The 24,898-nt window shown below is 38.5% G+C and overlaps 5 protein-coding genes across 5 annotated transcripts in view; 1 reads left to right on the top strand and 4 right to left on the bottom strand.

Moving 5' to 3' along the window:
* The window catches only part of LOC108013749 (IDLSRF-like peptide), a 42,917-nt gene extending 32,386 nt beyond the window's left edge, over positions 1–10,531 (bottom strand). Inside the window, exons 1-2 of the mRNA XM_036816697.3 lie at positions 10,387–10,531; positions 6,664–7,366 (exon numbers count right to left, since the gene is read on the bottom strand). Coding sequence (XP_036672592.1) covers positions 6,664–6,832 — 169 coding nt within the window. The 5' untranslated portion in view covers positions 6,833–7,366; positions 10,387–10,531. The remainder of the gene's footprint in view (positions 1–6,663; positions 7,367–10,386) is intronic.
* A 2,344-nt stretch (positions 10,532–12,875) lies between these two features.
* LOC108014195 (putative serine protease K12H4.7) lies at positions 12,876–15,046 on the bottom strand. Its single transcript, XM_017080230.4, has 7 exons — positions 14,837–15,046; positions 14,591–14,772; positions 14,289–14,530; positions 14,010–14,241; positions 13,777–13,955; positions 13,410–13,721; positions 12,876–13,352 (listed from the first exon to the last, which is right to left on the bottom strand). The coding sequence occupies exons 1-7, from the start codon at positions 15,044–15,046 to the stop codon at positions 13,249–13,251; spliced, it is 1,461 nt and encodes a 486-aa protein (XP_016935719.4). The 3' UTR covers positions 12,876–13,248.
* Positions 15,047–17,833: 2,787 nt separating this feature from the next.
* LOC108013753 (sporozoite surface protein 2) lies at positions 17,834–20,293 on the bottom strand. Its single transcript, XM_017079710.4, has 3 exons — positions 20,037–20,293; positions 19,743–19,974; positions 17,834–19,473 (listed from the first exon to the last, which is right to left on the bottom strand). Exons 1-3 carry the CDS (start codon positions 20,187–20,189, stop codon positions 18,521–18,523), a joined length of 1,338 nt encoding a protein of 445 aa, XP_016935199.4. The 5' UTR covers positions 20,190–20,293; the 3' UTR covers positions 17,834–18,520.
* A 172-nt stretch (positions 20,294–20,465) lies between these two features.
* On the bottom strand, positions 20,466–23,764 carry Aptx (aprataxin). Its single transcript, XM_070995542.1, is given in 4 exon segments — positions 20,466–22,287; positions 22,344–22,861; positions 23,202–23,427; positions 23,509–23,764. Coding segments are annotated over 4 exon segments (2,259 nt in total). The 5' UTR covers positions 23,662–23,764; the 3' UTR covers positions 20,466–20,925.
* A 479-nt stretch (positions 23,765–24,243) lies between these two features.
* The window catches only part of Ino80 (chromatin-remodeling ATPase INO80), a 37,808-nt gene continuing 37,153 nt past the window's right edge, over positions 24,244–24,898 (top strand). The window contains exons 1-2 of the mRNA XM_036816659.3: positions 24,244–24,623; positions 24,680–24,873. Coding sequence (XP_036672554.3) covers positions 24,344–24,623; positions 24,680–24,873 — 474 coding nt within the window. The 5' untranslated portion in view covers positions 24,244–24,343. The remainder of the gene's footprint in view (positions 24,624–24,679; positions 24,874–24,898) is intronic.

Raw genomic sequence — 24,898 nt, 5'->3', positions numbered from 1 at the left:
AAAACTTTTCGCATTGCGAATGCATGAAAACTTTCCCTCTGTTTACGTGTACTTCACTCAATTTTCACTCTCGAACCCAACGAAACGCACACTTTTGGCCAACATTGTTGGCATGTGCCTGGCGAAAAGTTTGCCATTTGCAATACCATTTTCCATTTTGATTTGAAACCAAATGCGAATTGTTTTATCAAGTGGGTTTGGGGCATTGACTAACCGCAGAAAAACAAAGCCAGTAGAAATTTACACCTGCCGACCGCAGCAAATTGCAAATACATTTAAATATGCTTTGCGGTTCAGGTCGGGCCATAAATAATTGGGGGGTAATTATATTTTGCCGTTTTGGGTTTTTAGGCAAACGAACATTGAATTTGCTATTAAATTATTCAACAGACCAATTCAATTATCCTGCCTTGAAAAGCAAAACGAGAGAAAACTTCATAACCATTAAGTTTAATGGTTGTTTGTCTAATGAAATTCGGTTGAGCTTGAAATGATAAGAACTGAAAATGAATTTTCAGACTTTGTGAAGAAATTGTGGCAATAACCATAAGGCCAATTGCAACGTAATCAAAAGGCTTTCTAACTAATTACAAGTTTCCGACATAAGGTGCCAGTGTCAAGTGTCAGAGAAAGTTTTTTTAGCAGCCCCCAAGAAACTTAATTAAGGAAAAGTGAAATTTTATTTTGCATTAGTTTGTGTCACAAGTAAGGCCAGGTTAATTTCTCACACATGCCACGACGAAGCGTTCAGGTAAAAGGTGAAAGTAAATGTTATGCATACTTTGCACATGAGGGAAAATTGTGAAAATGCCTGGAAAACTCGCAGAGCTCCTGCTGCTGCCTTTTCCCCCTTTAAGCAAATCAATTTGGGAAAATTGCGGCTGGCGGATGGGCGGATGTGATGGTCCAAGTGCACAAACACAAAATATTGAAATCGCAGGCACACCTGACCCTGCATTCGCACGTGGTTCTGCCATTTCCCAGTCAACAGATACCTCGAATTGCATTTGCCAGTTAAATTGGATATGCAAAACTGAGATGTGGCCTAAGACTTCTGGGCCAAAGCCGAAGAAATGCGCAAGTCACAAGTGGATTTTCACTGAGAAAGCTCTTCACTGGTCCGCATCTGTGGTTATCCGTTCCATCCCTCCGACCACAGATTTCCATTTGGGCCAATGTATATGCGCTTCTTGGCTGGAAATTGGATTTTATGTATTGTGCATTTGCCATTTCAAATAATATCTTGGTCTGGCTTTGGCCATAAATGTGTAAGTATGCTAAGCAGTTGGCAACTCAGCTGCCTGCAGATTTACAAATAAATTTTTACATTTATCATTCCAAGCCATGACCCTCAGTAGTGTGGAAACTGTTTATGCCTATTTTTTAAGGACCCTCAAGTTCAAGAACATATTTCAACTTTGCCTTTTCTTTGCAGGAAAATCAATAAAGCAATTTCTGTTTACCCATTTCAACCTCTATTTGCCCCACGACGACGACACTTTTGTTAATGAAAAACTGCTGTTTTTCGCCTGGCTCAATGGTTCTATTTATATAACCAACCCGGCGTATGAGTAACGCAGCTAAAATGTCCTGGTCTACATTCTCCTCCCTTTTTTTCTGCATATTACACGGGTGGACTTTCTGCGTTTTTCCTTGACTGGGCAAACTTTTAGTGCGCAGCAAATAAATAATAAATGAGGCAACAATGAATGCCCAGTGAGGGAGGGAAAACACTTTTACTCGGCAGACTGGGCCGTAAAAATTGACAACATATAAAACAAATATTTCTGAGGCGAGAGTGAACAAAAACTTGACTCGTAAAATAATATGATGCCATAAAGAAAGTGGGGAATTCAAAACAAAATACATTTAGTTATGACTCGGGGCGTCTGGATGTGCGAAGAAAAGACTTTAAGGCGGGACAGAAACCATAAACATTTTTATGAAGAAATTGATAATCTGTGGCAGCAGTGTTGAAACTCGCGTTTAACGAGTGAAAATCAATTGAAATCGATTGAGGCGAGGACAAGGCAAGTCCTCTGCCAAATGAAACTTTTTCCCTGGTGAGATATATGCCACATAATTGTCGTATCAAAATGAAATGCAATCTTTCACCACAGACTTTTAATGACCTTGCCACATTGCCACAACAATATTCGCTGAAACACCCATGCAATCGATGACACGATGATGGCCATTTGTTGGATTATATTCGGTAAGCCAGTTGACAGTTTACCGAGTTAATGGGGACAGAGTGCGGATTGATCGGTGTCCATGGCCAACGCGGCGTATACGCGACCCATGGAGTTGCTCAATTTGCATACGCACATCTACTAAATATTCATTGATTTGCATATCAGTGGCCGAGTTTACAAACTCTGGGGCCTCCGATATAAATCTTGGCAATCAAACATAATTAAACTGTCAGCATAATTAAATTTATCGCACACATTGCCTTCAAAACATCTTCCGATTTCCTACATTTTGGGCACTCAAATTTATTGCTTTTGTAAATTACCAGGAAAATTGCCCTGTCCAGGTCAATATTTTCAAACGTATTTTGTTAGCATTTTGTTTCACTTTCTTTGAGAATTTATACTGCTATTATTTATGTCGGTAGCTACAAGCCAACCAGTGGCAATAACAATAAATATTTCCTTTTTTCAGCAGGGTTTTGTTTTGGCCATATGAAGGAAAGGCATTGCAACATTGTTCGACACCTACAATGTGGTGTCCCATTAATTGGATTCAAAATCGATTTTTTGCTTTGTTATGACACTTTTAAAATATTTTACAAATAGTTGTGAACGTTTACTGAATATAAAAGGCTTTAAGCTTGCCAAAATACAAGTCGGATTAAATGGAAAATTATTTTTTCAGCATCCGATATTCGGTGGTACTGTGTTGGATACAAATTGGTTTAATAATATCAAAATTATAAATATAATCATATACTCATTTTTATGGCGTGTGTTGCCATGTTTAATTTAAATCATGTTTATAAACGTATTTTCTAGCATTTAAAGTTGACTCAAATATTAAAGGAAGCATTTTCCACAGAGAGCGTAAAATAAAACTTCCCCAAGTGAATTAAGCTCTTTAAAATATTTATAAATACCACCTTCCCCACACGTTTATCGTGGTCATCTCTATTATTATATATTATTATGGATTTTAAAAGCATTTTCTTTAGTGAGCCATAAATAAAACATTCCCAAATGAACTAAGCTCTTTAAAATATTTATAAATACCACTAACCCCTCACGTTTATTATGGTCATCTCTATTATTATCCCCTGCTTACCCTTTTCTTACAATTAAAATTCGCTGAAAATATCCCATTAAAAGTTCCCCCCAGCTCGAATTTCGTATCTCTTACTTAAAAACCATTAGAGACCGCGGAAAATGCTCGACCAAGGGAATTAATTAGGAAACATGGTCCAAAAGTCGGGGCCGAAAGTGGCTAACGAAATTATTCAGAACCTTTCAGGTTCAAGACCATGGCTGCCGTTTTGGCCTAAATGCTTTTGGGAGAGCAGGCTAATACTAACTGGCGTCTAGTTGGCTGCAACTTTTGAATGCCAAGCGCAGTTGTTGGCCATAATGCCCGGCGTAATCACGTTTCAGCTTTTGCCTGAGCGCTCTGTTGATTTTGGACTTCCAGTTGCGGCTTTGCTTTCATGGAAATTTCATTCTGCCCCAGCTGCAGCTGCAGCTGCAGCGATCACGTAAGTGGAAATGGCCAAGACCACGGACTGTTTTGTAAGCCAATATGTCCGTCAGTTGGCTTAGTACTCGAATACTGGCTGCAGCCTTGCCTCGAACTCGTATTTTTGTGGCCCAGCTACATATTTGCATGTGGGGCACGCTCCACCGAGTGCCAGCCAGTATGCTACGTTTTGTTTGCCATTTGTTGCCGCTTAAGCCACCGCACATCGAGCAGCTGGGGTATAAAATAGGAACTCAGGGGGAACTCCCCGACCAACTGCCACGATTTTTGGGCACCCTCTTCGAACACATTAGCCAAAAACAAATCAAATGTTGCATAATTTATGCCGTAAGACTGAACCTGAGTATGCTCGTAAAACTAATTGAATTATTCGCTTTCTATTTATGATACCCTAGGCGACGCTACTAAATGAATATTTAAACGGCAGGAAATTGATGTTTACGAACCAAACACATGGCACTTAAGTTAAATAATATAAAACAAAAATAAAAGAGTCTATTTCTTTTATTTCTTGTTAAACTAAAAGACCACCTACATTTTTTCTTGAATTTTATTGGGATATAAAATAATATTTTATTTTTTTTAAAGACCATTATGTAAATATTCAAGGTTTTTTCTGCTTAATATAAAGAAAACAAAATTTCAAGTTAACATATTAGTAAATTGGTAAAATATTTTTAAATTTTTATAATTTTTTTTTCTGATTTTCTATCATTTTAAATTAAAGATATAATAAACTTCCGTGTAAAATGCATTTAATGCATTTACCATCAAACCTGCCAGTCCCAATTAATGTTCCGTTTCTTGCATGAATCCATTTTAAAAAGTGTCAATCAATTTTCAGCTGAATGCCAGTGGCGAAAGCGAAAAACAATGCAACAATCAGGAATAATGAATGCCTTCGTGATGAAAGGGAAACGGAAGTGACGCAAAACCCTTTCAAGCTGTCACTGGGCGCTGGATTCCACAGTGCTTTCAGCCAGCTTCAGCTGAGTTCTGTTGAATTATGGCTGTGGCACATTTATTAACTGCCCCGGGATCCTCCTGCGAAGGCAGCTGACCAAAAAATTACGACCAACACACAATGCCACAACCTGCCAGGCGACCCACGCTCGTTATCGTCGGTCACAAAGCCAGAATGCCATGGAGCACAAAAGCGAGCCACAATAAATAAACTCAGTAGCACCCCTGACCAAAACCAGCCACCAAAAATGGAAACCAAACCCTAAACCAGGGGACCAATGTTAAGCAAAGAAAGCAAGCGGGTTAACAAGCGCAGAGAAAATGCAGCGACTTTCTTTTCTGCGGAAATTGCAGCATAAAATATGTTGTCACTGGCAGGAAAACTAAAATTATTACACTGCTCTGCAAAGTTTGTTGTTCAAGGGAAATTGCAAAAAGGAAATTGCTACAAATTGGTTAAGGTTTATCTCAGCAAAAGTTTCTAGAATTGTATTTTTCTACCTAAGATTGTTGAAGTGGGTTAAGAAAAAGTCATAGGATATAGATATAGATCTTAAATTGGTTTTGTAATATTTTATTATTCGCTAGAGTTGTTGGATATTTTAAGACAACTTGGAATGTATTAGTCTATTAACTTTATAAAATTTCATTTGGGTAAAGGTTGCTCTTCAATTATTTTAGCGAATTATTCATATTTTTATAGGCCACCTCTTTTTAATATTCTTTTTTTTTTACATTTCTTGCTTCTTTTTTCCAAGTAAAACCTTGAGTTTTTCACGGAAACCGTTGCCACTTTGCGGTTGACAGGTTTGTGATTCCTCAAGCGGTGTAAATGGATTTTTTGTGAGTCTTTCTAAAGTGCAATTACCGAAACGGTGGGTAAAAGGAATCGAGGAAATAGGTTTCTCCCATCAGGTAAATGCATAAAGCTGTCAAAATGTCGGATGCACGGAATGCGGAAATTTTATAAATTTAAATTTTACCATTAATATCGGTTGACCGGGCAAATCGGCATTAAGCGTTTAATAGAGCGTCCAAAAATATTAGTATAATATTATAATTACGTTTAGTATATATGGTAATATATAAAATGAAATGAATATACATGAAATGGCTGTGCGACAGCCGTTAATTAATGACCAATTGAGCAACTGACTAATTGAAGTCCATATTCGTGGCCCATGGCCATAATGCCGCAAATTAAGTTGGCCAAACACTTGTTCGCCAATTTATGGTCCTGGCTTGAGTTAATTACCTATTTGGTTAGAGGGGTCGCAATGCATACGTCAAATGAATAATTTAATTATAACTGGAATCATTTCTGACATACTCCAAATGCCACAAATCGACGTTGGCCTACGGGCGTTAATTAAATAATATAAAAGCTATTGGAAAAAAACCGTGAAAATTCCATCACGAACAAAAGAGCGGGAAAAACCAGCCTGGATAATGCAATTAAAAAATTTGCAACTGCCTTAAAATGCCATTTACATAAACTTTAAGCGAAAAGCCAAAGATTTTCATCGGTGGCCACCATAAACACGCAAATGGAAAATCCGTAAAACTGCAACGAGGAAAATGGAATGAAATGAAAAAGGAAAAAAACATAAATAAATACAACTTGCACATTAATTATGCAGCTCACCTGCCAAGCTGCAATAGTAATAATAAATAAGAACCAAATTAAATTAAAAGAAATAAAATAGCAGTGCTGCAATGGAGAGTATACTTATTTATTGGAATTAAAGCCTGAGTGATGCAATAAATTAACTAAAGCGGGGTGAACTAAGAGAAAATGCTGAAAAGAAAAATGGTGCAGAACCCCAAAAAGAAGGCCAACCTGTGAATGGAGGTTGGCTCAAACAAAAACCTAAAAAAAATCGAAAGGCCCACCCCAAATTGCGTATACGCCAGGTGCGCCCCTAATGAGCTACCGATATAAAGAAGATGGAGTTGCGTTCGATTACTTACCGCTCCGCTTCACGATGGGATTGGCCATGTGTCCATACAGACGGCTCAAATCGATGGCCATGGTGCTGGTGGTGGCCTGCAAAAGGAGCAGACAGACGGCAAATGTCGGCCACATGCTGAGGTGATGGCGATGACGATGATGACGATGATGGTCCATGGAGATGGACATTTCCAGCTGGCCGGCGGAACTTGTAAAGTATCGAAATTAAACCCCTCGGCCTGATGCTAAAAGTTTTTCACACGCGCACGCACACGTTTTCCACTTTATCCAAGTGTTTTGATGAAGTTTTCTAGTTTTCTCTACCAGAAGCAGTTTCCCGGGCAACTTTTCCTGCCCTTTGATTGAATTATCGTTGGCGCTTCAGCCACTGCAGCGGGTTTTCCCGCCTTATCCTTCGTCCTTCAATATGCTAATCGCCTTCTAATGGAGTTATACGAACCAGAAATTAGCTGCAACTTCTTCCCGATTCCCTATTTAATTTTTAGTTTATTTCGTTTCTTAATAGTTTCCTTGTCGTTTTCTACGTGGTTCTAAGGTCTACATGCAAGCTTTAACCCGTTTGGTTGTTTTTCGATTTCGTTTGATTTGTTTGTATTTTCGTTTCGTTGAAATTAAAGTTGAAAATAATTTTGCAGGCAAACAAATATTTATATGTGTGTATATAGATATATGTTTTTAGTCGACTTTTTACATTTTTCTACACTGCAACGAGAGGAAAGAAAGTAGAAAGAGTTAGTGAGAAGCTTATAATCAAATTTTAAATTGACTAGGCTAAGAATTTCCAACTGTGACCTTTTGAAAATTTTATTTGGCATTTATTATAGCTGAGATAAATATTTTCTAATCTTTATAAATATTATTCCAAAGTTAGAATTGGGTATGTTGTCATAGAATATTAAAATTTTCCCAGAACGCCCATATTGCAAAGAGGCTTTTTTGGCAACATAATTTTAATGTGCCACGAAAATCCTTAACAGAGACCTCAAGAAGTTGACACCGATTGTGCGGTGGATTATCCGGAGCTGTCTCCAGGAGGCAATTTACTTGGCAGAGCAACTTGAGACCCAGTCACCTAATCAGCTTAACGAACTTTAACTTTCCGTTGCTGGAATTCCCTGGATTGCTTTATTTTCGGGAGCAGGGCAAGTGAAAGTCCACCACACGGGGGGATAGAAAGTTGAACAGCCCCTTTTCGTATAATTTTCAGATGGATTTCTAGCACTCACACACTCGAGCGACCCTTAATGACTCTCCCGAGCACCCAAAACACATACGCCGCACAAAAATGGAAAGCTCCAAAAAAAAAGGCCAGACATAGACCAACCTTTAATTATAGCCCAGTTAACCCTTCCGTTTTTGCTTTTTTCTTTGTGTAAGCGAAAGTTGAAGAAGTGAAAAAGTGTTGAAACTTTCTGGCATACTTTTTGGGGCAATCAAAAGTGGACACACGACAAAATACACCCTTTCTATTCGTCAACCGATAACCTTGGTCCCGAAATTTGAAAAGGGAAAAGTTAAAGACAGAATGGAAAAGTGTCCATCAGACCGGGGTTTTTAATTAGCCCTTTTTCAGAGCTGTAGTCTGCAGCTCGCCAGTTCTCAGAACAGCCTTGGGCATTGAATAATGAACCAAATATTTACGTAAATTAGTAATTCCACTGAGAGCAGCCCGGCTGAGTGATAAGTTTGGTGTCAAATTTTCAGCTCTGCTCAACGCAATATAAAAGTTTTGGCTAAGCCAAACTATAAAGTTTAGATTGACTTTAATTTTATGCTTCTCAAACAGGCCAGCGGAAATTTTTACAGTCGAGAAGTTGGAGTTTTTTGACAGCTCATCTACCGTCAGAGAATTAAGCCGTAAAATCTTGTCACAATTCCCAGGGAGACATAAACTACACTCAATCCACCGGCAAAGGAAATAAAAACAAAAATGAAGGACATAAAATTCTTTAATAGACTGAAAATGAAACTTCTTCCTTGGCTTCGTCGATTTAATAAACATCCAAAAAAAAAACAGACGGCGACAGTTGGCCCGAAAATACGCACAAATACTGCGACAATTTCCTGGTTGAATCGGGGAACATTTGGCTCTTAAGACACGTTAGCCAAATAGTAAATATAAGCCACCAGAGACTCACAGACAAATAGAAGAGACCACAGGAAGAGGACTGGAAGAGAGAAGCAGGCGAAAGTAAAGTGAGTTATGGCCAAGGCGCCAAAATGTGGCCAAAAAATTCGGCGCAAATTGCCCGAATGAGAGTCGATGTGGGTAAAAGGTAAAAAGAGCATCAAGTTAAGTGTGAAAAAGCATTTTTAAAATTGGTAAAAAAATACTATAGAAAACGATTTATTGATAAGCTTAAATTGGGTGTTACAAACTGTGCTTGGGTAAGCCTAGTGAAATAAAATTTCAAAGGAAACTGTATTTATCTCTCCATTTTAAGCTCAAAACATTTGTAATTTTACGTAGTACAATTTTTTATTATTTTATTTAAAAATTTTTAGTTTGAAGAAAATAAAATAACAAATACTAATGGAATCTTAAAAAACCAGTGTCAATGAGTAAGTTCCCAATTTTAAAGTTTAATAGAAACACTGTTTATTTTATCAGTAATATAAATTCAAATTAAAAGTTAATTAAATTAAAATTTAACTAGGAAATCAGAAAGTAAAGATAAAATTTTTTGTTAGGATGGAAAAGAATAAAATAACTAACAATTTCTGAAAACATAAAAATATAGCTATTAAATCTTCTAGTACAGCCCTAAAAGATGTACAGTTGCCAATAGAATTAGCTTTTTGCTTCTGGGCCAAAAAAGACAAATTTATTACTGCACTAAATTTGCACAAACCTGAATAAATGCCAGCGAGGCCAGAAAAACTTAAGAAAACGCTAAATCTAAACATATTCCTGCCTACCTTGGCCTAAAGCGAAAGACCAAGAAAAGAACGACCAAATCACAAACAAACATTAATTTGCATAATTTACTGTGGACACCCAAACAGAAATGTGCCAGCAATTTTCGCAGCCAGTATTTTTAAACCATTTCCTTTTCTTTGCATTTATTTTCTCCATTGTGCGGGGTTCTTGGGGTTCTTAATGCATAATTTAACAGCAGCCAGGGAAGCCAGAAAGGGGGGTGAAAGTACAAAGGGTGGGGGTTTAGCCCGGCAACCAGAAGGCCCAAGGAAGTTGGGAACAATCAACAACTGCGTGTTGTTATTCAAAGCACACCACGCACACCACCGACAGTCGCACACACAGCCGCATACCCGCACACCCAAACCCCCAGACGCCACACGGCGTATACGCAACGTGAATCATGGAAGCGGGACAAGACTAACGAGGCCTAGGCTTCAAAAAAAAAATATATATAAAAAAAAAATACGAAAAAATAAGAGGACTGCTGGTTGGCAAGTATAGCGTGGAGGTAATGAAGAGCAACAGAGCGGAGCCGTAAAGAAGCAATTTTCCGCACACACAGATTTTTCCTTTCCAACTCAAATTTCTTGGGATTTTTCTTTTCTTTGAATTTTTGGGTTTGGGTTCGGGGTTTCTGCAACAGTTTTTCACACAATTTAAAACGGATTCGAGTCACAAGTCATGTAATAGCACACGCGTCAGTTGGAAATCCTTTTCCCCACTTAAATTGTAATTTAGTATATGTTTTTCTTATGTTTTCTTAAGGGATTTTCTTAGGTGCATAAGGGTGTTACAGTACGTTTGAGTACGAGCCAACAACTCGAACCACTATTTACAACTCCGCTTGAGTGTAAGTTTCAAACTCGACTGAAGCGTTGAGCGCATTGCGTTCGTCTTTTAAGCACTTTTCCGGACACTCATTCCGAGCTTCGTGGCCGCCTACGCACGACGTCCTCGTCGAGTGAATTTCCCGGATGAGTAGAAAACCGCTAGCCTCTCTCTCCTGCGTCTCCCCTCTGCGGTTGAGTTTTCCCCGCGGCATTCGCTCTTTGCCGTGCTCTCAATGTCACTCGCAGGGCTCGAGCACCTGCTCTGGGCCATATTTCGTTGGTTTCGTTGATGGGTTTTGGCTGCTGGCCAGGAGCGGTTCCGTTTTTCCGGGGGGCTCAAGACCCCCTGGAAATTGATACCTTAGTCTAATTGAGTTGGCCGGATTATGTTTCAGTTCCCTGAAATCTTGGGTTATTAGGAAGTATTCAATGGTTCTTGTGTACATCTAAATAATTATGTTTAACTATTTACATCTGTTAACTAATAGAAAAAAAAGTTTTTCACTTACATAATAATTTTTTTTATTATAAATGTTTAAAATTTTACTGGAAAAGTTGCTAATATTATCTTAGTTAAATAAAACCAGATATAGATGTTTAAATATCAATATAGCAAAAATACAAAAAACTTGTAAGCCACTATTTTATATTTTTTTTCTAATATAAAAATTAGTTATTTCTATCGTTTTTGGCATTTTATGATCGTTATTTATACCACTCCTAAAAGTTATTACTTATATTTAATGCACTAGTCAAATTCTTATAATAATATTATATTATAATAGAGCTTTTAAACTACTAATGACTTATATTTTATTTGATCTTCTGCCTTAGTGAAAACATAAAGAAGATTTGTTTATCATATCAAAAAAATTACTTCTTCTATAGTTTCCAAAAAAAAGATTTTCATATTTCAAGTCGCCTTCAAAATGAAACTTTAACTAGTTGCCAAACCCTCCCCAAACTTTTGGCATTAAAGAAAAGAAGCCCTTACGAAAACCCCGAGGTATGAAAAACTTTAGCGAAATAAAGTAGTACTGGCTCAAGTAATTTAATCCAAGGTCGTAGATCTTCTAGAGTCTCAACTCTTCAACCTTGATAATCCTTTCACCACTTGAGGCTAGCCAAGCTGAAACTCGTCTACTCGTTACTCAGCCAATAAATGAAGCAACAAATATTAATTAGCCCGACCAGAACCGAGCAGCATCCGCATGCCCGTGGTTTTAGCGATGAAACATGGCCCAAACCGATGGAGAAATGGCCAAGCAACAGTGGGACAAATGTAAATAACAAATGTGGAGTGAAAGAGAGCCGTCAAGAGAGAGAGAAAGCCGGCCCGCCCCATTTCATCTGCCCACGCAACCACCCATTGTACTACCCATGTACTATCAACCCCATGGATCCCCTGCTCCCTGCGAATGTATCCAATAGTTTGTGGTGCCAACCGGGCGACTTTCCTGGGCGCCCACGTAGACCAGCAGGTGACGCTGATTCGACGATGTCCTCGGAGCGTTGGCGTTGCACTCAAATGGGAAAAGCGACAGGCAAAAGCTTTTCCGAGGGCGGATAATAAACAGAGATACTGCGTTCCTGCTGCGACAATCGCTATTTCTTAATTGGGTAAATGCCGTAAATAACTGGTGTTTGTGCACCCTTGATTAGGTTGGTCAATTTTAAATTAAAACCTTTAAAACTTATTTAGATTATTTATTTTATACATTTTTCAATATTTAAAAATATTAATGTGTTTGCTTGCTTAGCTTGAAAGTAAGTTAGATAGTTTGCATTGAAAATAATGCTACCTCCGTTGTTCATCTATGACTACTATAAAATCATTCAAATAATTTATGTTAGAACTCCTTTGCAAGACGACTGCTTATATAAATGATTTATTGAACAAAAAATGAAAAATAGATAAAAATACAGCAAAAAAGGGTTCACAACCCGGCAACATTTTATGACTATTTACACAAAGGGTTCCTACCAGAGACTTATTTTATGAGACCCAGAAACGGGAACTGTTATTTATAAGCTCTGAAAATATATATAGTAAATCATATTTGGGTTGCTATGAGTTCTCAAAATAAATCCAGTCAGTATCAAGTATTATAAGGACTTAACTTATTATTATTACCCAGAAATGAATATTAAAAAAGAATGTTTTTTTTGGTAGTAACATTTAAATCCATATATTTTAGCGTTAGAGAAATCATTATTGATATTGATTTCCTATATTTAAATATTTTTGGATAAGCTGCTAGAACCCCTTACCTTATTTTTATAACACACAAATGAATCCTACAAGAGGAAGTTTTTATTGGTAGAAGCATTTAAAACCATATATTTAAACATTGCAGAAATCATTATTGATATGGATTTTCCATATTTTTTAAGCGGAAATGAAAAAATATTTCGATAAGCTGCTAAAGAAAACGTGGTTTCTTTATTGCAGGTCAAGTCAAAGTTTCCACAAACATCGCCTAAGTGGCGGCGTAGGTGTCCACTCAATGGAGCCCTTAATCTACCAATCAAGCCAAAACAAACAAACGTGGGGGAAGTGCACAGGCCAAAGGACAAGTGCAATTTCCTAATCAACAAGAAAGCCGCATTCGAGAAAATTGTTTGCACACCCCAACAGGCCAGACATATTACTTAGTGTCCGAGCATCACTCAATTTGTCCCTGTTTGCCAAAGGACAAGAGGACCCAAGGACCAGAGCTGATCCCTCGACATTTTCAAATGGGCTCATCACACGACGCCCTTGTTTATTCAATAATTCATTCGAGTGGCTGTGGAACGGGATCGGGATCAGAGGCTGGAGCCGGGATGATTCATAGGTGGCTCCGCAGAAAGGACATCACACGCAGCTTGGCCAGATTCATCTGCACGCTGTCCGTTATCCGGATGCTGGCCAAATCCTCCACATGCGAGTAGCCTGTGGCACGTGGCACGAAACTAAGCGGGGTCTCTCAATCATTTGCCAAGGACTCACCCGTCAGGACAATAGCCTGTTGGCCCGTCTGGCGGCCCAAAACACCCCAAGGATCCAGCTGGCCATGCGTGAAGATTACCTGAGCATATCGCTCACTCTGATTGAACCCGTATCCGCCGAATTTGCTATTCGTCTGCTCAACGCCGTCGGCCAATTTCTGGGCAGTCTGCTCCGCGCCAAACGCATCCTGGCAAAGTGTTTCGAAGTAGGACAAGGGCACCTGATTGGCAAAGGTTTCGGACGAGGTGGACTTCGACTTTGTGGTAGTGTACCAGCCAAATTCATTGCAAGTTTGGTAGAACCATGCACGAGCTAAGACAAACAACATTTTTTAACAGAATAAGTTTGTGCGGTTTTGCTTACTTACTTCCGGTACTTTGATCTGTATCCTCGATGAAAAGTTCTAGCATGGACGAGTAGCCAAAGTCCTGGCAATCACTGGATCGCCTGCCCTCTGAATAAAGTAGTTCTAAGAATTTTAAAAAAGCAACCTCATCATTGGAGTCCAAGGACATTATAGTTTCACAAAGACGTGGTATATAAGCACTGGAAAATAATATAAATTATAATAGGTACTTATTGGTAAGCAAGTACACTCACCTATAACTTTGCACCACCAAAGCAAAATAGTTGCCTAGACCATTAAAAAAAGCTGCCCTATCTAAAGCATCTTCTGGATTGTAATCCTGGCAGCCATTGAATTTATATAGCAGATCCTGAATTTTATTGCCATCAAATAACTTAACCAAGTATTTTAAACCCTTTTCAATTCGCAGTGAGCAATTTACCCCATAGCTTAGTTCAATAGACCGGGTGACTACTTCCATATATTCTAAAAATAAAATGTTAGAGATGATTTCGGTACACCAATCGTCTCACCATAAAAATCTGCCTTGGCCAATAATGGAGCGCTAGAAGCCCAACTGGCATCTATTAAATCCGGATACAGTTGAGTCATCCAAGCCACCAAGCTGCCCGAATATGAGCCACCCACCAAAATGACTTTGGAGTCTTGCATTTCAGGGTTTTCCGACTTTTGGTGGCGTATGAAGTGAGCCAAGTCAGCTAATGATTGATGGAGATTTAGTTGCTTGAGGTGATCTACTTGAAAACTCTCTTTTCTATAATTTCAAAAACTCGGATTAAGAACTACCGCTTTCATTTATTATACTTCAACTCACCCAAAGGGTAAACTTAGCCCATAATAGCGATGTTCGGTGTAGAAAAGCATTCCAGAGTTTTCCACAGCCATATCGTGAGTTAAACCAGTGCTCATTAATCCTGGACTGATGGTCCACTCACCTCCCACAAAAATGTAGATGGGTCCTTGAGGCTTATGATACTTGGCATTGCGAAAATAACGCTACTCACAAATATTATATTTTCATTATTTAAAAAAAAGAATAGGTACTATTATAAGGTCTTACCATTTTCCAAGTTTGATTGTTGTCTTCATCAAAATGTTCAATTTTTTGGTCAATCCAAAGTTCTTCTACAAAGGCTTCTTCGTTTTTCGTATAAGATCCTGAAAAAGGTTCTTGCTTGAGCAGTTCCAAGCTATATTTATAAGGATTATAGGTCGCCAAAAAACTTGGCAGCCAAACAATTATAAGCACACTGAAATTTAGCCACTTCATGTTGACTAACCAACAATCAATTAAAAAAATGTAGGTAATTACAATGTTTTTATGGAAACGGTATACCCCTATGCGAAATACCATAGAATAATTAAACAAAAATGCATATGCATAGATGTGCACTAGGCCAAATGGAAAATATTGGTGCATGAACTGATAAAACTCTGAAATTATATGAATACGTAGTAGAACTAACGGCAAACATGATGCATATTTATGGCACGTATTTTTCATACTCCACCTAAAGATTTCGATTTTATATTCATAGCCACGTCAGCAGTCTAAGTCAAATTTAAGAAGCTTTAAAAATTTTACTACTTGTACCTATTCTAAATTGTCTGGCGACTTAGCCAAGTTTATCCGCTTCAAAGCCGCTTTCAGACAACACCTCGTATACGCAACGTGGCTGAAAAGGAATAAACAAACACCCACTCAAATAAACCCCAACAAAGATAGCGAAGTGCAGGCGACATGGGAAAAAGAAATATGTAGAAATATTTATACTGCGATGACACGGAAAAAAAGGAGAACATAAAAATATAAGCAGCTGGGCCAACAAGCAACAGGAGAATGCACAAAATGTGTAATTGGCATATTACTCATACGCCCCACAGTCAGGACAATGGCGCGCGACGCAGGAGCAGCTCGGCAATGCAGGACTCCCGCCGTGACAGCGCGCGTCCTGTGCATTCCTGTGAAGCTAAAGGATTGCGGAAGCGAAAGTCAGGCTGGGAAAACTTACAAGCAGAACTCCTTTAACATGCAGCATCCAGGGTGAAATGGAAAATTCCATGGTACATTGTTTATACATTTTTGTCTTTCCCTATTAAAGTTCAGAAAGTGGGTCTTACTATACCCTAAAGTTCAGAAAATGGGAATAGTACGTTTTTGTATTATTCATATACGATTTAAAATATTTTGTAGCTTTAAATAGGAGTGTGAACTTAAACGATTTTAATAATATAATAGCTTATTACGACTTTCTTCTATTTTAAATATATAGTGTATATACATATTTATATATATATATTTGTATGTGTATATGGCTTTTTTTATATTTTATCCAAATACATTTATTTTCTATTGCACAGCAATGAATGCTTCTAGTGGGTAACTTGATATACCAAGCATTCCGGTATAACCATACCATTCACTAGGGGGCTCTTAACATCAATGGGGGCGCTATGAAAAGTTATTATTATTGAGGCTCTTTGTCGCCGTTGACTTCGTCGTTGTTGTTATTCTTCGTCTACTCTTTCCCAGGCAGAAATTGCAAATTGGTTAAATCGTGCAATTGATGTTGAGCCTCTTATTTACCCCAGTCGCTTTTACTACCCTGTTGGTCGGGCGTAATGACTGAGAAAAGGATTATCCACCATGAGACCAATCCACGGAGCAGAAAAATGTACCAGCAATCGGATCGCAAAAATCATCAGCATATAAATAACATTTTTCGTGCATGGCAACATTCCACATGTGCTCAAAAGCCACAATCCCAGTCTCCATCCAATATGGGGGCATTCTGTTCTTTTATGAATATTTATAAATGAATGCATTTTTGTATTATTTTTGGTTGTCAGAAAAAGAATTTAAAATTCCTCTTTGAGGCACACAGAAAGTTATTCAATTAAATACGGTGTATAACCAATATTTCATTTTGCTGAAATCTTTTTATAAAGGTCAAAACCCTTACAACTAAAATATTGTTGGAGATGTATTGGGTCTTACATTGTATTTTTTAAAAAGTGTATTTTGAATTAGTATAAACAAACGGTATTACTGTTATTATAAAAATGATACGGTTTCCTTTGTTGAAAAGATAAGATATGATCAGATAAAAGATGTTAAAAAAAATATATTTCTTTTAGTCCTTTACCGGCTGGTTTTTTAATTTTTTAGTTCTTACTCAACTTTGCATTTTTTAATCTTTATGATGCAAACAATTGTTTTTACTTATCTTGTTTTGGCGTTATAAAGCTTTACAAGTCTTTTGACACCTTATTAGATCTACAGATCATTTAGCAGGCAAGATAACTCAATGCTTAGGCTCCCCTCTTTTCATATAGCCTTGTTTTTACCCCTCTAATCCTTTCTCAGAAGTGAAAAGCTTTTGCCTGCGAGCATGCGCTTGAAAAAGGACTCAAATGGAGTGAAAATCGCAGACAATCCTCCTTGAGAGCTTTTTTACGCTCTCAGGCTCTAAAGTAACGTCCTTTATGAATGGCCTCCTGTTGCTCGAACCATAACAGGTGGCAAGGTTCGGAGAGATAGCTTTAATGGAGCTGTTGATTGCTCACAGAAAGTTGAGCCCGAAAGTAGAGGCAAGTTCAACCCCGAAGCATATCGATGGGGATGTGGCTTGAGTGCCAGCTTTCGAACACCTTGACACTGTGACACACTAAAAAAAGTCGAGGCGAATTTAAATTACTTTAACAGACACACGAGGACCGTGTCTAGCTCAGGGCTGTTGCCTTGAATTTTGTTTATGATGCTATGTGGATTAGCTTGGCTTCATGGTACAGCTCCTAGAACTCCAGTCAGCAAGTGGCTTTGTCTTATCTGAGCTTATATTCCGCCTTGTAAAGTGTAAAATTAATGGAAAATGGGCCCAGAAGCATAACATTTTCTGTAAATTAACTAATTAAAGTATAAATTGTTAAGGGACACTGTCATTTCGAAAAATGGAACAGTCTTTAGGGGGTGGGAGTAATAACTAAGGGTAGTTTAGCAAAGCAAAACTGTGAAACCTTAAAGAAATATTAATTGAAAGTTTAAAAACTTCTTAACTTGTTGTTATTATATGTATGTACTATTTATTTAAAAGTCACATTGCTAAGTTTCCTGGCCATTTATTGGCATAACATCCAACTTAGGAAGGAGCACATTTCACATTTTAAGGTTCATTTCACAGCAACTTTAAATCGATAATTAAACTGAAAAGTTATCCCTCTCCCATGGGAACTGGTTATCCGACAAACTTTGTCCACTTTTCAAATTCAGAATTATAATTTAATAAGCGTTCCAATGGCTCTGGGGAACGAGCAGCGCTGCTGGTGCTCCTCGGTGGCTGCTTAATTAGCCGTGGCTTCGTATTTCCAGTTGGCCAGAGCACTCTAATTGTGCAGGTGGGTGGCAAAGTCAAACTGTTTTTCCAAGTAAAATTAAAACGATATCTGCACTGGGGAGCTTGAAGTTATTCTTAAGGTCAAGCTTACAGAAACTAATAATATTTTGGTTCAAATTATAACGAGGGCGTTTAAATTTATAAACGAACTAAGGATTATATCCAATCAATTAAGTTCATATTCAACATTCATAAAATTATTTCTAAGCTCTCCGTATAAATTTAAACATGTTTTATGTTTGTTTAAACATGTTTGTCTTGTTTGTTTATTTTGGGTTTTACTATTTTATGAATTGCTAAAAACGTTCTGTTAAAATCCTTCCGAAATTGATTTCCTGATATAAATGACCTTAAGAGGTGTCAGATGGTGTGGAAACGCTTGGAGGTGGTGGAGGGTCAGCCTCTTGTTTCTGAGGATTGTCAGCAGATTTCGGATGATTCTTTTTGACTGCTGGTTTTTTGTTCTTACTTTTGCTCTGATGACTAGGAGTTTTAAAATGTTTAAAATGTTTGCTTTCGTCATGTACTTGATTTGAACTCATATTTGCCTGATTACGGATCGTTTGATGGGGGTTCTGAGCACCCATCTCATGTTGATAAGGATTCGGTCCATTCTGTTTAATAAACTGCTTCGTGTTTTGGCGATTCTGGTACTTAAACTGATTAATCTTTTGGGGATTAACTTGATTGGGATGCATATTTGGATTTGGCTGCTGAATCTTGAATTTCGATTGTTGAGGTTTCTTTGTCCTCTGGTGCTGTTCATAAGAAATTTGCCCTTTCTGCTTATTGAAATAGGCGTGATGTTGTTGGTTTGAATTCCGAATTGGCTGCTGAAGACTGGAGTTTTGCTGTAGTTGGTGGTTTGTACTTTGTAGGCTCGATTCAGTTGGCTGAGCACTAGGTTCAACCTTGTCACCGACGGAAGACTGATTTGGCTTTTGCGAAGATTCTTCTTGGAATCCATTGCCTTTCTTCAGAAGGCTGGCACTATTCGATGGATCCCTAGGTCCGTTTCGTTGCCTAGGAGTCAGTGGCTTATGACCTCGTGGCTTCTTTGCTTGGTTTTTAAGAGGCGGATTGTTATATAACGACATTTTAGCTATCTTATCCAACATTTTCTGTTCCTCACGCTCCTTTTTTTTATTATGCCAGTGGTAAAAGAGGTGGCACTTCAAGTCAAGCAGTGATTCGGGTGCAAATTCGCACTGGTTGCAAATCAACGGCTTGGACAACAGGTTTTCAACCACCGATTTAGGCAGACGCGAGAAGCAGTCCTCTTTTTCCAACTGATCGCTGAGTTCTAGAAGAGACAATAAATTAAAAATGTTGATTATAATGTATGGGATTAATCCAAATCAAGACAACTAAATTTTTTAAAATGCAGTGCTGGAATTTAAATTTGTTGCAAGTTTGAATAGTCATTTAAACCTCTACCAAAAAGCAGTTTAACATTTATAAAAAAAACAAAAAACAGGTTCTAAATACATATAGATATAATAAAGGACTGTTACGAATCAGACAGTGGTTTTACGGCTAAAAGAAATATCAAAATATATCAAAGAATCTTACTGTCGTATGGCACAAAAAGTTCGGTGGTGTGGCAGTTCCAGTGTTTCTTGGTCCTCATACATGGTGATACGAAATCCCTAGAGATGACATGCAAATGGAGCCTGTGCAAGCTGGGTTCCGCGTGGAATCCAACCTGGAAGTCTTCCCAGGGCACTCCTCCAGCCTCCACATCCACAACCTTCCGAGCCAGAAGATAAAGCTCATTCAAGAGCGGCAGATGGCAGCGGTCCAACTGCAAGATTCGATTCACCACATGTATATAGACGCCATTGTAATCCTAACATTGTTACTCACATGGAATATGCTGGGGATATTGGCCAACGGAAGTACTAGATAGTGATGCTTCGCCTTGGGATACTTGTCAGCCAATACTACGCCGAATTTCGATGATACTATCCAGTTTTTCGGATTTTTCAAGTCCCTAATTAATCCATATTGCCACGACATGTCACAGTCTTCCCTTTTTTTGATTTGCAGTAAAAGTCAAACATTTAATACAAATTCACTATAAACAATAATACAAACAGCTGGCGACAAAGTTAGTGTTGGGAAACAGAAAATTGCGGCTAGAGATGGAACTTTGTTTCGATATTTATCTTAATCGCGGGCACTGAAAAAAATTATTAGTTTATTCATGGGAAAAAACTTTTTTCTTGCCCTAGCTCTGTTTAAATATAAAAACAGCTAATTTTCTGCGTTAATATTTAATAAAAGCAACAGGAATTTGGGTTGTGTTTTAAATGCGAGTTTATTAAATAAACATTTCAATGCAGGATATAAATATGTCATTAGTTTGAATTTTGTCGAAATACCAGTTATATTTCTTAAAATCAGTTCTTTCAAAATCTTTTACACATTCTTATGGTAGCAAAGTAAGAATAGTGTTTGTCATGCTAAATTTGGTATATGTAGAACCAGCCAGCTATAATTCCTGGTATAACAATATGAAATATTTCTTTTGTATTTCAATTCTCATTTTTTTTTAAAAAAGGAAATTGTAATATATGATTTGAAAATGCTAACAGACATAACATACTTATAAAGCTTTGAAGGAATGAGCGGTGATGCCAATTAAAGAAAGGCTCTGCATTCTAAGTTTTTAAGTCTGTACTAACCATTTAAAAATAGTTGGTTATAGTAAAAATAGGCTTTTTAAATCCGTTGTTTCAATAGGATAATGATCCTAGGAAGTCTCAGCTGGCTTGGAATTATTTGGAGGTGGTGGAGCCTGAGCTCCTTGAAGACTTCCAACAGATTGCTGCTGATTTTTTTGGTTTGCTGGTTTTTTGTTTTTGTTCTTGTTCTGCTGATAAGTGTTCTGGCGGTTTTGCTGATTATTATTCTGGCGATTTTGATTAGTAGTGTTTTGAGGATTCACTTGATTGGGATTCATATTTGGATGCGGTTGCTGATTTTGCTGATTTGGTTGACGAGGATTTTGACGATTCTGTTGATTTAAATATGGGCGATTTTGCTGATTTGGATTCTGATTTGACTGCTGAGAATTGTAGTTCTGCCGAAACTGTTGGTTCGGATTCTGTTGGTTTTGGTATGGGGGATTTTTTGGAATCCATTTGGGTCTTGCTCCACTTTGTTGACCACTTGGTCCAGCTCCGCCGCCGACAAATGCCTGATTTGGATAAAGCGCAGTGCCCTGCTGGTTCATTCGAGGCGGCGCTTGGAACATGTTAGGTCCCGGAGGCCTGAAGTTATTTTGCTGTTGATTAGGTGGAAAAAGAGGACCATTCCAATTAGCCCGAGGTCCTTGATGTGGCATGGGCCCGCGAGGCTTGTAACCGACTGGTCGATAATTAAATCTATTGACTTGCGGCGGATTCAGCGATTGGATATTGAGAGGTGGAGTGTTTCGAAAAGGATTGTTGGGGTTCTGCTGATTCATCATGTTTACCGGTGGTCCGTTTACGTTTACGGAGGCATATCCATTATCTGCCTGCTGCTGAGCCTGCTGTTGCTGTGGAGTTCGGAAGGGATTCCTTGAGTTTTGACTGGGTATCTGGGTGTTTTCAGATAATGGCTGACTTTGGTTAGACAGTTCAGATGCCTCAGCTGGTTTCACCGCCGTATCCAGCTTCGCCTCATCTATCATTTGAGTTATTTTGTCTAGTTTTTTCTTGTGCTCACGCTCGCCTTCTTTGTGGTTCCAATGATGAAATAGGTGAGCCTTCAGCTCCAGGAGAAAATTGGTTTCAAAATCGCACTGATTGCAGCGCAACGGCATTTGCATTTGCAGCTCCTTGTACCTCTCTTCCGACATGGGCTCAATGGAGCCCTGTATGCTGAGCATCATATGGACCATTTGAAAGGGCATAAAAAGTTCTGTGTTAAAACTATTCCAATGGCGCGGACGTTTCATGGCCATGGAATAAAAGTCGTCAGAAATCACGTGTAGATTCAGACGGTTCCAGAACGTGTGGACTTTGAAACCTATGCGAAAGTTACGCGACTCCAGGTGGTCCTGCTTTTCGATTATTTGATTGGCCAGCTCCATCATGTGATCCAGCAAGGGCAGCTGTTCTTCAGTTAACTGATAATAGAGTTGAAGAATTAACAATGAAACCAAAATTATATCCACAGACCAACCTTAGTTACATCTCGTAACTCTTCCTTAGCCACCACCCGAAAATGATATTGGGATTTGGGGTAATCCGCTTTGATCACCACCGCCAGATCACTTTCGATGAGAAAGTTTCTCTTATCATTAAGCTTGCGCTTCAGCTCATCCCGAAAATATGCTTTCTCATCCGTCTCCATTTTATTGGACTAGCCTCCTTAACAATTGTGTAAATCACCGAAATTTAAACAAGAAAAGCTCTGACTCATCTGCCAAGAATCAGCCGGTAGTGCTGGCAACTGGATCAGATTTCCTGTTGACTCTTCTCGGTTCCTCTATCGGGAGGAACTGGTTCTCTAGTTAGTATTTTTTGTTCGCTTGCCAGTAAAATATTGGAGGTGCTCAGGCAGATGTTCCTTGAGTGTTGGCAAATTTTTCGCCATAAATTCGCACTGGTTACAGATCAGAGGCTTAGCCAGTAGCTCATCTTTCAGCGATTTCGGCAGTCGCGAAATACTATTCTCCTTCTCCAGCTCAGAGCACAGTTCTAAAAAAAAATTATTTTATCATAGATAATTGATAAGAATTTTATTATGTACATATTGTTAAATTATCTAGAATCCATTTTTAAAGATTCCAGAACTCTACGTTTTTTTTAAAAAAAGATACGAAATATAACATTAGTCTTGAAATACACAAAATACACTTTTAAAACAAGTGTTCAAAAAACTGAATCTTTATCAGAAAATATTATCGATAGATACTTATTCAAATTAAAGTGTTACTAATACTGCATTTTAATTATAAAATCTTTTTTTAGGTCATTAAGAACCATGTGACCACATTAAATCTTATTCCAAATACTATTTCGGTTCGTAATATCTTACTTTTGTAGGGCACAAATAGATCGGTGTTGAACGAATTCCAATGTTTCTTGGTCTTTAGACTTGGTGATACGAAATCTCTGGAGATTACATGCAAATGGAGCCTTTGCATGCTCGGTTCCGCGTGGAAACCAACCTTGAAATCCTCCCAGCGGACGCCTTTCACCTCAACAACGTTTCTCGCCAAAAGATGGAGCTCCTCCAAGAGCGACAGGTGGCTCCTATTCAACTGAAGGACACAATTATTATTTAATATTTTTATTATTTTTGTGGCAAGTGGGTTCTTGTGGGGATTTTCCTTGTTACTCACATGAAATATGCTGGGAATATCGGCTAATGGGATTACCAGATAGTGATGTTTCGCCTTAGGAAACTTGTCTGCTATAACAACGCCGATTTCTGATGAAATTATCAAGCTTTCGGGTTTTAAGATTTCCTTGACCAACCCATTTGACCAAGACATAACAAATAAATGCTCTTTAAAATTATCTCTTATTTTAACCAAATAAATGTGTATTTTATCACGCGATTAAAGAAAAAACAAACAATAAAACAAACGCTAACAGCTGTAGTGTAGTAGTGTTGGAAAACGATAGGGTCAGATAGGGATGGAACTTATGGTCAGTATTTTGGCCTGCGAACGCACTGAACAAAATACCAATGACTTCGAGGGCAGTTCAACAACTTGCGCAGTTTGTATAATAACCTTGCTTGAAAACTTTTTTATGCTGCATTCTTAATTTTAATTTTATAAAATTATAAATATAAATAAAATATATTTAAAAAACTTAGAAAAATTTTTGAACTCAAAATCTGTTTATTTTTAATTTAAGTAAATGGTAACATGTTAGTTGGTTTAAAATATAAGAAAAGGCTTGGGAATATTGTACTCAAAACATTCTTTTGTTCGCCTAAATGTGACCGCTTAGTTCTTCTTTTTGTAAAATTTAAATCTAATATTTATTTTCCATATTTGACAAGTCACACCCACTGTAAAAACGGCGATGGTTCTTGGTGTTGTGTCTAGTATTTTTCGCCGACCCCACTGCGGTCACACTGTTGTTTACCTCGACGCCTCGCATGCCGAATAAATAGCGAAATTACGTGATAATTGTGCCCGAAAGCTGACTGAAATCGCCTTCACCATGGAAGCCAAGCCCGTGGTGCCGTCCCAGCCACGCCCCCGACCCATGGCGGAGCCGCTGCACATCCAGCGCTTGGAGGCGGCCCTCAACATGCGCCCCTTCATGGACATGGCCAAGAAAGCCCTGCGGAAACCACTGAGCAGCAACGAGGAAAGTGACGAGGAGCAGGTGGTCAAGAAGGAGCAGGATGCACTGGAATCCGACGACTCCTCCACCGTGGGCGTCGTCAGGATGAGGCAGTCCAATAAGAGGAAGAACCGTTTGCTGGGCAGCAAGGAAGGTGAGTAGGTTTCAGGACTAGGCAGGATTCGGTCCTAAAAATCCCCCGCTTCTCAGAGCGTCAAAGTGTCAAGGCGCAGCTATATAACTTCAACGACCTGACCAGTGATCGGGAGTGGCTCTATGATCTCCTGCTGAGCGACACGGAAAGTGACGATCCCACCATCACCGAGGATGAGTATGTGCAGCAGCTGCTGAGGGAGCACATCCGGGAACAGCGCCAGCGAAAGAACTACTACAAAAAAGCCACAGTGAGTGATGGGGAATCTTGGGATA

This window comes from Drosophila suzukii, chromosome 3 (assembly GCF_043229965.1).
Source record: "Drosophila suzukii chromosome 3, CBGP_Dsuzu_IsoJpt1.0, whole genome shotgun sequence".
Classification (NCBI taxonomy): domain Eukaryota; kingdom Metazoa; phylum Arthropoda; class Insecta; order Diptera; family Drosophilidae; genus Drosophila; species Drosophila suzukii.
Note: the sequence above shows the minus strand (reverse complement) of the source record. Positions and strands in the feature narration are given on the sequence as shown.